This window comes from Bacillus rossius, chromosome 7, assembly GCF_032445375.1.
Source record: "Bacillus rossius redtenbacheri isolate Brsri chromosome 7, Brsri_v3, whole genome shotgun sequence".
Classification (NCBI taxonomy): domain Eukaryota; kingdom Metazoa; phylum Arthropoda; class Insecta; order Phasmatodea; family Bacillidae; genus Bacillus; species Bacillus rossius.
Genome location: NC_086335.1, coordinates 29,428,110 through 29,440,199, shown reverse-complemented (window position 1 = coordinate 29,440,199; position 12,090 = coordinate 29,428,110). Strand labels below are relative to the sequence as shown.

At 37.1% G+C, this 12,090-nt stretch overlaps 1 protein-coding gene across 1 annotated transcript in view; it reads right to left on the bottom strand.

Annotated features, from left to right (window-relative positions):
- The window catches only part of LOC134534519 (tachykinin-like peptides receptor 86C), a 292,275-nt gene that overhangs the window by 164,236 nt on the left and 115,949 nt on the right, over positions 1–12,090 (bottom strand). The window contains exon 5 of the mRNA XM_063372998.1: positions 4,484–4,564. Within this exon, the coding sequence (XP_063229068.1) occupies positions 4,484–4,564 (81 nt within the window). The remainder of the gene's footprint in view (positions 1–4,483; positions 4,565–12,090) is intronic.

Sequence of the window (12,090 nt, the reverse complement as noted above, 5' to 3'; positions counted from 1 at the left end):
TCTTCATCACCATACTGTTTCGCTCAAAACATAGCGGAAATGTTGCATGATAACATCGGTTTAAGGATAGTAAGTATGAATTAGAATATCTATTGTTAAAAACGGTTACTTTGATTAAAAAATAATAATTTAAAACGGTTACCACAATGCAAAAACTACAATTCTGCAAATTGTTTGGGCGTCGAACCAGCATAGTGCAACAATTAGCTGGAGAGAAAAAAAGGTTTCACACACTTACCATGTAATCATGCATACGTGGCACCCCCTGTTTATAACCCCACATTGTAAAGCTCTCTCTCCCTCCCTCCCTCCCTCCCTGTATATATATGTGTGTGTGTGTTAGTGGATTAGTCCTCCACATAAACAGCGGGGCAATCGTAGAAGCATCCCAAAGGTAAATAAAAATAATTTTTTTAAATATAAGATTATTGCTAAATGAAATCGCGAATTTTATACCTCACTAGTTAAAGAAAGATCAAAGAAAGCTCAACCAACGTTCACGGGAGGGAGAAATCCAGAATTAATCGACTCTTATCTTAGAAATTTCGCCCTTTTTTTCTGTTGTAAAAGTAAAATAAGTGTTATTTTAGGTATGTTAAGTTAGTAAAATTACGCCAAAAGATATATATTTTTTAATTTTTTTTCCTGGTAGACGTTAGGTTTTCGCATTCTAGGCCAGCGTAACTAAATTGAAACGTTCGTTGGGTTGTTATGTGAACTACATCTAAACCACTCTGATAGTGAAAAATGGTGTTTTTTTTATATCTACTGCGAAGTCACTCGAGTGAACGGCGAATCGTTCGGGTCATAGGCTTCCCGTACGGGAGGTAGCGTAAACGGGACGATAGAATTGTATCCCCTCGGAAAGGGTACCTTTCATACTTTCGGTGGCAGTAGTGTAGCTGGGTAGAAACTTGAAAAGTACCCTTTCCAATTTATTAAAAATTTTTCGGTTTTAATGCAAATATGCACTGGAAAGGTATGACATGATTTCATAGTATTTTTAATGCAGCTATACTAATCCAATCAACCGTCCACAATATTTTAAAGTATTTTTTTATTTTGCTTATGATCTTAACCTATGAATCGTTACTTACGACACGATTCAAAACTACTTCGAATGAAATGTAAAAAAAATCTCCTTTCTTAATTCTTGAGTTATGACTTTAACTGGACTATGAAAGAGCCAAATTTTGAAAGGGTATCTTTGCAGTTTATTTTCTGCTGTGTCATTGCACAGAAAATCCGGAAAGGTACCCTTTCCAAGGGGATACCTTTCCAGTGCATATTTGTATTAAAACCGAAACATTTCAAGAAATCGGAAAGGGTACCTTTCCAGTTTCTACCCAGCTACACTACCGCCACCAAAAGTATGAAAGGTACCCTTTCCGAGGGGATACAATTCAGTCACCCTGCGTGAACACGTGTCTGCCTGATCGCGTGGTCAGCTGGGCACGGCCGGAGGGTCTTTTGGGGGATGAGTTCACAGCCTCCTTTCAGCGGGATGCAGGCCACACGAGGGCGGTCTGGAAACCAGTGGACGATGCGGGGAATTACTGGAGGAGGGCGGAGCATGCAGGAAGGGGGGTTTTGATTGATGAGGGCAGGCTGTGTTATTGGCTCGTCTCAGCCCTTCTACGCTGGACACGAGGGCCGAGCGGCTAACAATTGGGCGCGTGTAGCGACTAGTGATCAACCACCCCCTACTCCCTCCTAACGGTGAATAAGCCGTGGATTGTTAGGATCGCGCGCGCGAGAGTGCATGATTAACTGGAGGGGCGTGAATGCACAACCGTGATGGCCGTCGCGGGACACGACAGCGAGTGACCAACTCGTGTCAGGAGACGTATGACGTAGTAAAGTAACACAACGAAGTTTTTAGACACCCGCTTATAAACTACGCAAGACGCAAGAACGCAAAGCAAGCAACGATCAACTTTAATAAAAATTCTTGCTTTTCGACCTTCCATACTTTTTTTTTTTTTTTACTGTATTAAAATTTCGAGTTGTAATGTTGGTAACGGCTTGCGACTTTTCGTCCTCGGTATACGGCGTTTAGCAGGAGTAATTTCGTGAATGGAACGGAAGTCGCATGGAACGGAAATGGGTAACCATGGTGCTGTCCTCTGTGGCGGATGGCACGAACCAAAGTTCACAAAGCCAAAGGAAACATTACAGTATTAATTGTTTAATGCATTTTAACAAGATTAACAGTATTAAAAAAGAATCCCTTTTCTAAAATGAAGTCCATTAATCATCCAAGTTTTTTTTCTGTTTTATCGGATCATTTTCATTATATAGTTAAACATTTATCTCTGCAAGTAGAGTGATTTAAAAGTGGACGTAACTGCTCCGGCAACAAATTCTATAGTGGAGGAAGCGGAAACTACATGTGATTAACGTTAAGAAATGTTGTTGAAGAAACAATTTTCGTATATTTATCACGCTCGGCAATACTTTAAAGAATTCTGCATTACATTTCTTGTCCCAGTTTCGTATTGTAAGGGTATTTGCAACATAAGAACATGACAATTTGGTCGTTACCTAGGTTAGATGTTACATATCTTAGGCGAGCACTGAAAGTCTCACTAAAATTTTTTTATGTTTTTTACGTGTGGCGTAGTTTATAAACGTGTTAATTGCGTAGTTTATACACTTAGACTTAGGGCCAAGCTATAAAACCACTTAATATAATGAACATATATGAAATGATGCAACATAAAACGCAATTGTAGCAAAATGGTAGTCTTTGAAAAATGTATATGTACACTAATGTCGTGAAGCACATGATTGAAAAACTAAAACTACAGGATAAACATTTCCTCTCAAATACTTTATCGATACTTATAAAAGTACGAGCACATCTGAAGACAAATATATAAACAAAATTTTATTGTGTGTCCGTGATATATATTAAATATCTTTCATTTTAGAAATATAATCCAAATCTAATGTTTAAACATTATTGCCAGTCTATAAAATTAATTTAACTCAAAATCTTGTTATTGACTTTAAATAAAAATAAGTTTTATAAAGAACCCCCCGTATAAATTAATGTTTGCATCGTTTTATCACGAACAGTTTCAAAGTTGTAATCTACAAAATGATTTTAATAAAGTTTTACAACGCTTGTTTATAACTTCACTGCATGTTTTTTTTTGGTACTTATACTGTGTGTTCGTGCCAATTAACGCGTTATTAGATATATAAAAAAAATTAACTTGTGCTTCGACTTGAACATAAATTAAAAACAAATTGTAGTTTCCAGGTAATCAATAATGTAACTCTTGCTTTTATGTTCTGTAAAAATATATCTTTTGTATTGAAATAACCGATGTGAATCATCCCTCCACGCAAAAAAAAAAAAAAAAAACAGAAGTCGCATACACAAATGGGAACTATTATTTGCCTTCACTGTGCGAAAATTCAGTATTTGAATTGCGTTATAAATACACAAAACCAAAACTCGTTTTCTTGTAAACATTTAAGAAACTCCTCTTTAAATAAAAAAAAACTGAAATGCATTCCGAAAACTAAAACAAAATTCGAAAGTGGGCCCATACACTTATCGCGATCTTGCGTCTTGCATGGATTATAAAAAAAATCTTAAGACTTGATGCACGTTAGAGGCATAGTGCTATGCGTGAACATCTACCTCCCTAGAGTTGAATCAGAAAAAAAATCCAGTTAAACCTGGGCCTGTGCGTTCAGAGTGACTATACCAGAAATTGAATACAGATCCTCTTGTAACAATCACAATGTTTTAAGTAAAAACAGGAGGGAGAGCATTTTGATTCTGGGACACTGTAAACAAATGGACGCCATCTTTGTGCGAACAGGTGACCGGGTAAAGTTGTTGTCGTCGTCTACTGGTGACATCACAGACGGCCATATAGATTATTTTTCGAAGGTAGGTAGTACTGGTGTGGTGTTAAATTTAAGAATAAAAATATTTTATCGCGGTGACCGCACCCCGAACCCAGGGATACCGATTGGCAGTCAGCGATGCGAGCCCCGGGTAGACGGGACCCTTAAGACCAAATCTGCAATAAAACAAAAATCTCCAAATTATAAATTAGGTTCATAATGCTAAGATGAACAGAGTGTGTGATACACACATGCTTGCAGAATAACTAACATTTACTCATCAGAGTGTGTGTGGTACACGCATTCTTGCAGAATAACTCACATGTACCCATCAGAGTGTGTGGTACACACATGCTTGCAGAAAAACTCACATGTACTTAACAGAGTGTGTGGTACACTCATGCTTGCAGAATAACTCGTATTTACTCAACAGAGTGTGTGGTACACACATGCTTGCAGAATAACTCACATGTACTCAACAGAGTGTGTGATACACACATGCTTGCAGAATAACTCACATGTACTCAACGGAGAGTTTGGTACACACATGTTTGCAGAACAACTGACATGTACTCAACGGAGTGTGTGGTACACACATGCTTGTAGAGCAACTCACATGTACTCGATGAGCGAGTTCGGGTACTTCCCGTCAGGCCACATCATGTAGCACACGATCCTCGACTGCCCCGACGCGTACCTGAAACAAAACACAACCGCTGTCAAGGTCGAGGTAAAGGCAATGTTCGTAAACCAAAATTGACTCCAGCTTCTTTACGAATTGGATTTGCGTTAAGGTACATCACGAAATATAAATGACAGTAAAACCCTCATAATCCCAATAGTTAATATCGATTCGATTTTAGAAGTTAAGTTTTGCAGCAATCAGGAATCTTACCATGAGGTTAAACCAACACAATATTAAAGTCCAAAAAATGAAAAGTATAACTAGGGCGAGGAATAAATCAATATTTTATATGTTTGTTTCCGTTTCTCAGTTTCCAGAATCAAAACTTATGAATATCTTAATTCTTGGGAAGGGGGTACAGGATAAATAAAAATAAAAATATAGACTAAGTAAATTTAAGAATGGTCAGTGTCAAATTTTGGAATTTGTGGCTTTTCCTTGAATATTTTTCTAGGAATTTTATTCCTCGAATCTCAGATATTTTAAATACTAGAGATTCGAGTGTTTGTGCATTTTACATGGTAGGTATATTCCTACTGTTTACATGTTCAGAATATAATCAATTTTTTTTCCTTAAGTGCTATACAAACATCCTCATAGCATTTGAGGAGATAAAAAAAACATGTCTTTGTTAGCTTCTTTAGTGATTTATAATGGGCAGTCCTTGATAATAACAATATTTTGAATTTTCTTTCCTAAAATATTTTTCTTCTAATTTTGCCTTGACTATAAAATCTTTCCGATACTGAGAATTGTATCATAGGAAATGAGGATCAAACTGGCACATACATTCTATTTACACGTCCAAACAATTTAACTTTCTTAAATTTTTATTGTGTGATAAGACATCTCGTAATTTAGAACACGTACAAGAAAAAATTATTTGAACTTATTAAAAAAAGGCAGGGCTGTGATAGGTAATTACTAGAGTACAAAATGAAAAAACACTGATAGCTGTAACACTAAATCTCTTCCGATCATATCCGAAGCTTACTAACTTAACAGTAAAAACTAATGCCTCCAATTAAAAACTAATTAAAATATTGGTAAACATCACATTTTTTGAACTTCTTAACTGCTATTTATGTTATGAATATTGTTAGATAATTGGAGATGCCCTTATTTAATTGTTGAATATTGGTTGTCAGTTTCTTGAAAAGTGGCGTACAAATTGTCAGCATAAGTTCATACAGTTATTTCAAAAATATTGTTACGAGCGCGAGAGACCAGTCCACGATGACAGGTTCGGATCTGGCTGACGGCCTTGCACGGCCACTGACGTCACGCGCCATGTCACGTGCCGTCCACTGACGTAAGGCATGCCACGCGCGCACGGCCAGTTTAAAAAGGGTAGTCGCTACTTCACCCCCCTCCCCGAAAACTCGTAGCGTCCTTCCTCGGCGCTGTTCTCTATCGCTGAGCGGCCTTGGGAATTTCGCAGGGCGCCGCGCAGAATGGCGTGAATGGACACCGCCTTTTTCGATGCTTCGGGCGTCGGGTTAGCCCGTGATGACGCGACTCGTCACAGCTGCTCTCGTCGGTTCGAGAAGGGCGACACAGGTACTTAAGCAGCGACGCTGGCCACCGCGGCAGTCCCGCGACGAGTTCCGCGATGATTTCCGATACAGTTCCGAGCGAACTGGGTGAGAGAACCCCCCCCCCCCCCCCCCCTTGAGAGTGGCGCGATGCAGAGTGCGACTGGATTGTGAGAGTGCGGCGACTGAGTGGCGCGAGGCTGTGTGTGTGGACAGGCGCTTGGTAAGGGGCGAACCACTGTTGAGCCTAGCTGCAGTGAGGAATGCGAACTGCAGAAATTGACAGACACTTGAGTGACTTGCGAATAAATATTTTTAAATGCCAGTGTATTGTTATCGGGTATTTTTAAGTATAATTATTTATTATTAACATAAATATTAGTAATTAATAAAACTGTAATAAAACTTAATTGGGTTATCCCATAGAAACTTAGTTTTTCCCACATACGTCGTAACAATGTTAAGATAGCTATAAAAATGTAAGTGGTTAAATACAGACTGCTACAATATGTGAACTGTTTCTTGCAGCTATTCACAGTACCTCTCACCTTAATACGTATCGCATTCACAACAATGTTTATGCATGATAAACGACAATGATTGTGTAGGCAGGTATTTTAATAGAAATTATTGGTGTTTGTGATGTCTTTAGACACATGAGATAAATTTTTAGAGCATAAAATATTAATTTGGAGATGGATGGTATAAATAAGTTTTAAAACTTCAAAAAACGTCAATACATAATTGTTCTATTTAAGTGTGTACGTTGGTGTTTAATTTACACAATAGGATTGAAACAAAATCTTTGCAAAATAATAATTGTTTTCTTAATTTGAAAATGGTAAATTATTAATAAAATCAGTGTGCTGCAATAGTCAAAAGTGTTCATACTTTAAATGTTTAGATGACTGAAATTATACTACTTACTCATTGATAGGGGCAGGTAATTTTTGAGAGAAAATCTGAACACCTATTAGACTGCAACAAGGTATTCCCGCACCTGCAGTTTCTTCTTTGTGATTGGCGGCAGTCTGTGAGAGGATTCGTTGCCTTATTTGACCGAGCCAATCAGGACGCGTTTGTTTCCGCACTAAATAGACGTGATTGTTGTTCTAACATAACAACATACGGCATTTAACTAAAAGAAACTCGCCCAATAACGAAACACAGACAATGCTACAGTGTTTTAACTTTTAGGTAGTCACGGAATCTTTTCACTAAATATGTGTACCCCTGCTCATGAATTAAAAGTTTTCTCTGCAATTTCTATGAATTTCTAAATAATAGAGTCAATTATTTTAATCTTTTAAAATGCCTACTTACACTTTAATACACTTTTTTTTTTCATAAGAGAGTAAAGCTAAGAAACTGACGAGAAGAACCTAAAAGCGAGGAGAGATTTGTGTAGCGGTCTGGATTTACAAGGATGCTGTTTAAGCTGAAAACCTTTACGAATAAATATTGACTTGGTAGAATGAAAAGTCAAAAAATAGATTATCAGCTGTGGGGTGTATGATTAATTGTGAGAAATCCAGTTACGCGTTTTTGGTGCCTGGATGAGTATCAATAAAACAGCAAATTCTTGTTGGGTTTGGTATGTAAAAAATTTGTTATACCTTTCGGCATATTAGTAAAAGAAACTGCACACAATTATCATGAAAATTTTTTTCTCAGAAAAACAATAATAAAAAAAATTATCAACACACATCTGTTAGTTCTTTATATGTCTAGTATCGTTACCTAATTATAATCGAAACTGTCGTGATCTTATCCCCTCCTATAGTAACTGTATATACATAATTATGCTGTTACCATTGCGTTAATACACCCAAGTGGCCATTCAATTTACTGAACACGGTAGCTAAGCAATATTGACAGTGTGTGCTACAATATTAAGATATATTTAACAGGAATATATATTGCCCAGTCCTGCAGTTGGGTCTGGGTCATGGAATGTGGATTATGTCTCCTCCACCTTGAACTGTGACGTCATGGTGGCCATTGTGGACGATCTTGACCTTTGACATTGACCTTGACCCCGACGGCCGTCATTTTAGATCTGCCATTTTGGATTCTATAATATTCCACCATTTTAAATTCTAAAAACCTTCCACCATTTAACACTCCATTACCTAGTGTTGCAATTTTCGTTGCGGCCACCATATTGAAAATCCGTGAATTTCATTCGATTTTAATGGAAAAAATTGTTAAATTCATAAAAAAATTAATTAATTAAAATTTTATATATAACTTCTGCCATTTTTTAAATTTTCCACAACTTAAAAATCTGTTTTTATCAAATTATAATTTAAAATATTAAAATTTAAAACAAAAGTTTTGAAATATGATTTTATTCATTTGACATGTGAACTTCGACTTTGAACTTGACCTTTGACCTTAAATGTTGAACTTGAATATGACCTTGCCGTTTGATCTTGAACTTAACATTTTGCCTTGACCTTTTTACTTGACCTTCCACCTCAGTCGCCATATGAATTCCACAAACTTGTCATCGAGCTCCCCAATCTTAGAATTGTGAAATTTTCATTCGGCAACTATCTTGAAAACACATATTTATTAAACAATTTTAATGGGAAAAATTTTAAAATTCATAAAAATTTACTTAATTAAATCTATATAAAAAAATCATGGAGTCCTCGGTTCGAACCCGGCGAGGGCACTCGATTATAAATGATGACGGATCCTTCCTTCACAGAAGCCACCGGCAGACTGACCCCTCACTATTAATGCCAAGGCAGATATTAAATCAGTCGGTATGACATCATGGCGGTCTTTTATTTTAGTTTTGCTGGAGGCCGCCATCTTTGATCCGACATATTGTTTGGATCTGTTAGAGGACGCTGTTGACATATTAGTTTAATATTTACCCGCCATACTGCAGTATTCATCTATTACTTTGGCATATACCATCTTGACTTTTGGCTGCTATCTTGTAAATATTTAATTATTATGCTAGAAATTCGGGGAAAATTCCATAATTCATCAAAACATTGCTTGGTAAAATAATGTTTGATTAGATCACCTACATGTAATCTTTCATAAGTGCAAAAAGAGTTAATTTAATTAAAATTATCAAATAAAGTGACAGGTTCGAGAAATGAAAACACTACAAGTTTAGAAATAAAATATTTATTACAGAATTTATATTCTATTACAAGAACCAAAATAAAGTAAATTACAAGCGTTTCTCGATATATACAGTCTTATAAGAAAACAAAGGGAGTCCTTAACATGTCTTGGCATGTCTTTTCAAAGAGGTTCCACATTAAAGTTGACTACCACATTTTTTTTACACAGCACAGAGTTCTCAGTTTTATTAAAAGGACAGTGATTTATTTCATGGTGCTTTGCATGTTTTACGTATACAAATGTTTTGCCGCAGAATGTTAAATTTGATTCGGATGAATGCGCAACCAGGCCGACACAATCCATGATGTGACTTATTGATGTTCCGTAGTGTATGAACTGACTAAAACACATGTTGCACTGATATTTAATGCGTTCAGAACTATTAGAAGAATCGGGTATTATGTATTCACGAATTGACAAGTTTTTGAGGACATAGTACATACAGTCATGCGATGGAACACCGTTAGTTGCAGCATTCTTTATCGATGTCACTGACACTGCTGACATCCATTGTTTCCGCCGCTGAAGACAATGCAGACGTTAAAATCTCCTGCTCTGATGGAACAGTAGGCGTAACTGTTCACATAGTTTCCAACGGAATATGCCTCGTCGACGCCGACATCACCATCGGGGTCTGCGAAGTTGATGGTAAACCTTCCATCCAGGTCAATGCTAATGATGGTATTGATGTCATCGAGTTCTCAAGAGTTCCCAGATACTGGACTAATATGAGACAGATCAGTCATACAAGGCGATCCGCACTGCACCACAGCCAGAGGTGGACTGAGTTTCTCGAATTTTTTTTCCTAACCTAATAAAAAACTAAGTGTGTTTGGGAGGGGTCCGGGTTAGGGAGGGACCTAAATTCGTCTCAAGCCGAAGCCTATCACGCCTTAGTCATGCTGGGATAAGCTATGCAGGGAGAGGGTCGCATGCATCATGTGCTAGGAGGGGATTGGCCAGCCATGTCAGCGATTGTTGTCATGACTAACTCCCCTCGCTCTTATCTCTAGTCTAAACTACTAGTTAAGTTGGGCCCAGGTAAAACCTGCATAGACACAGGGAAAACCCTGGGCACTTTCATGCGGGATGCAAGTTTGCATGCATTAAATGTAGGAAAGTAAAGGAGACAGAGGATGGTCTGGATGAAGAGTTGGTCGGAGTAGAAAGAGTCTACCATGCGGGGGTTGGGCACTTGGACTCAAGGTCCGCTTTGTTGTCTTCTCCGGGACTGGAATTTGATGGCCAGGGACGCTAGCGCCCCTGGCGGTGAGTGTAAACACGAACCACTCACATCACCGAGTTTCTCATTGCCTGGACCTCGCCTTTATACTCGCAGAAACTGTCGGGAGACGCGAGTCAAAACAACAAACAGTTTAATTTTTACAAACAGGTTCTTGCTTACACTTTATTTACCCAGAGCAGATTTTATAGTGTAACTCGTGTGGTTGTTGGTTATTGTGTTATTATTTATTTGCTAATATTGAGACGTTATTTTAGTTTTATTTTGATCGCTTTTATCTACGATAGAATATCGTGGTTTTATGATTATGGTTTCGTAATATATTCACGGGATAAACTCATCATTATCCAAATATATTAATAAAAGATAATTTTTTCTGTCGTAAGTTCGCGTAACGTGGAAATAAATGTTGGGGGGGGGGGGGGGGGGAGAGGGAAAGGGCGGAATGGGTTTTTGCACGCCAAAGAGATTTTTTTTAAATAAATTGAGATATTCTTTTTTTAATTTAACCATTTTTTCTATATTTACCTGACAACTGCTATTGCTTTGTTAATAATTTATTCATATCCGGACAAAGGCTATTGCTTTGTTAATGTTTTCTTCATCTCCTGGGAGAGGCTATTACATTTTCAATGCTTCATACATTTCAATTTATTGTTTCTGTAAAAATATCTACCATCATACTATCACAGTATTGAATCCCAGATGACGTATTTGTTTTATATTGCTTCCAGTTATTGTAAGGTTGACTTCGCTTACCAAAATTAATTATTGATTGTATAATATTTCTCGCTTGCCTTTTCAGAGATCGCAAAAGAGCGTTTTTGGTTTCCAGATCTGCGGAAAGCTGTGCTAAGGACTCTAATTACTGTTTATGAAAGTTTCTGGTTTCAGACTTTTGGGCTGTGATGATTTTCCTCTTGGTTATTCAGCGTTGGATTGAATTTAAGATAAATAAATTAGATTTTTCTACAAAGAAATGTTCAAGACTATCCAGTTATGTGTTATATTGTTTTGAGCCATCTATTTTGCCGCCAGTGAACCACGGAGTAGCCCCAGGTGTTGGTAGTTACGATTCCAACCTTATATTACGTCATATTCGCCTTCCGGTTCAGGTACAATGTTGTAGAAGATAAATATTTTTGCAATTAAAAACAGTTTTGAACAAATTAACTCATTAAATTTAGTTTAAAAATATATATAAAAACATTTACTCGTAATTTACAAATATCAGTTAGTAAAAGGTTGTATTACACAGTAACGTATACCTCCTAGTTTAATTTTTATGGTATGTTCATTTTTAGTCATTCCAACACGATTCTTGGGTATTATCATTAGAGAACACAAAACATTTACGGTATACAGCACAACATTCTGTTTACAAATACGCCGCTATTGCGACAACTACGTTCTCTTGAAGAAATTCAATGACGCAAAGATTACGTCATTCCAGTGATTTGCAAGTTTGGGACAATGTCGCCTTTAGTACTACTGCACTTACATATTCCAAACTCGAAAAATACACATCATTTTATGTAACAGTAAGATATTCAGAAGCTTAATTATTTGCTTTTATCAACGTTATCATTTTGTAAGAGCTTTGACGTAGC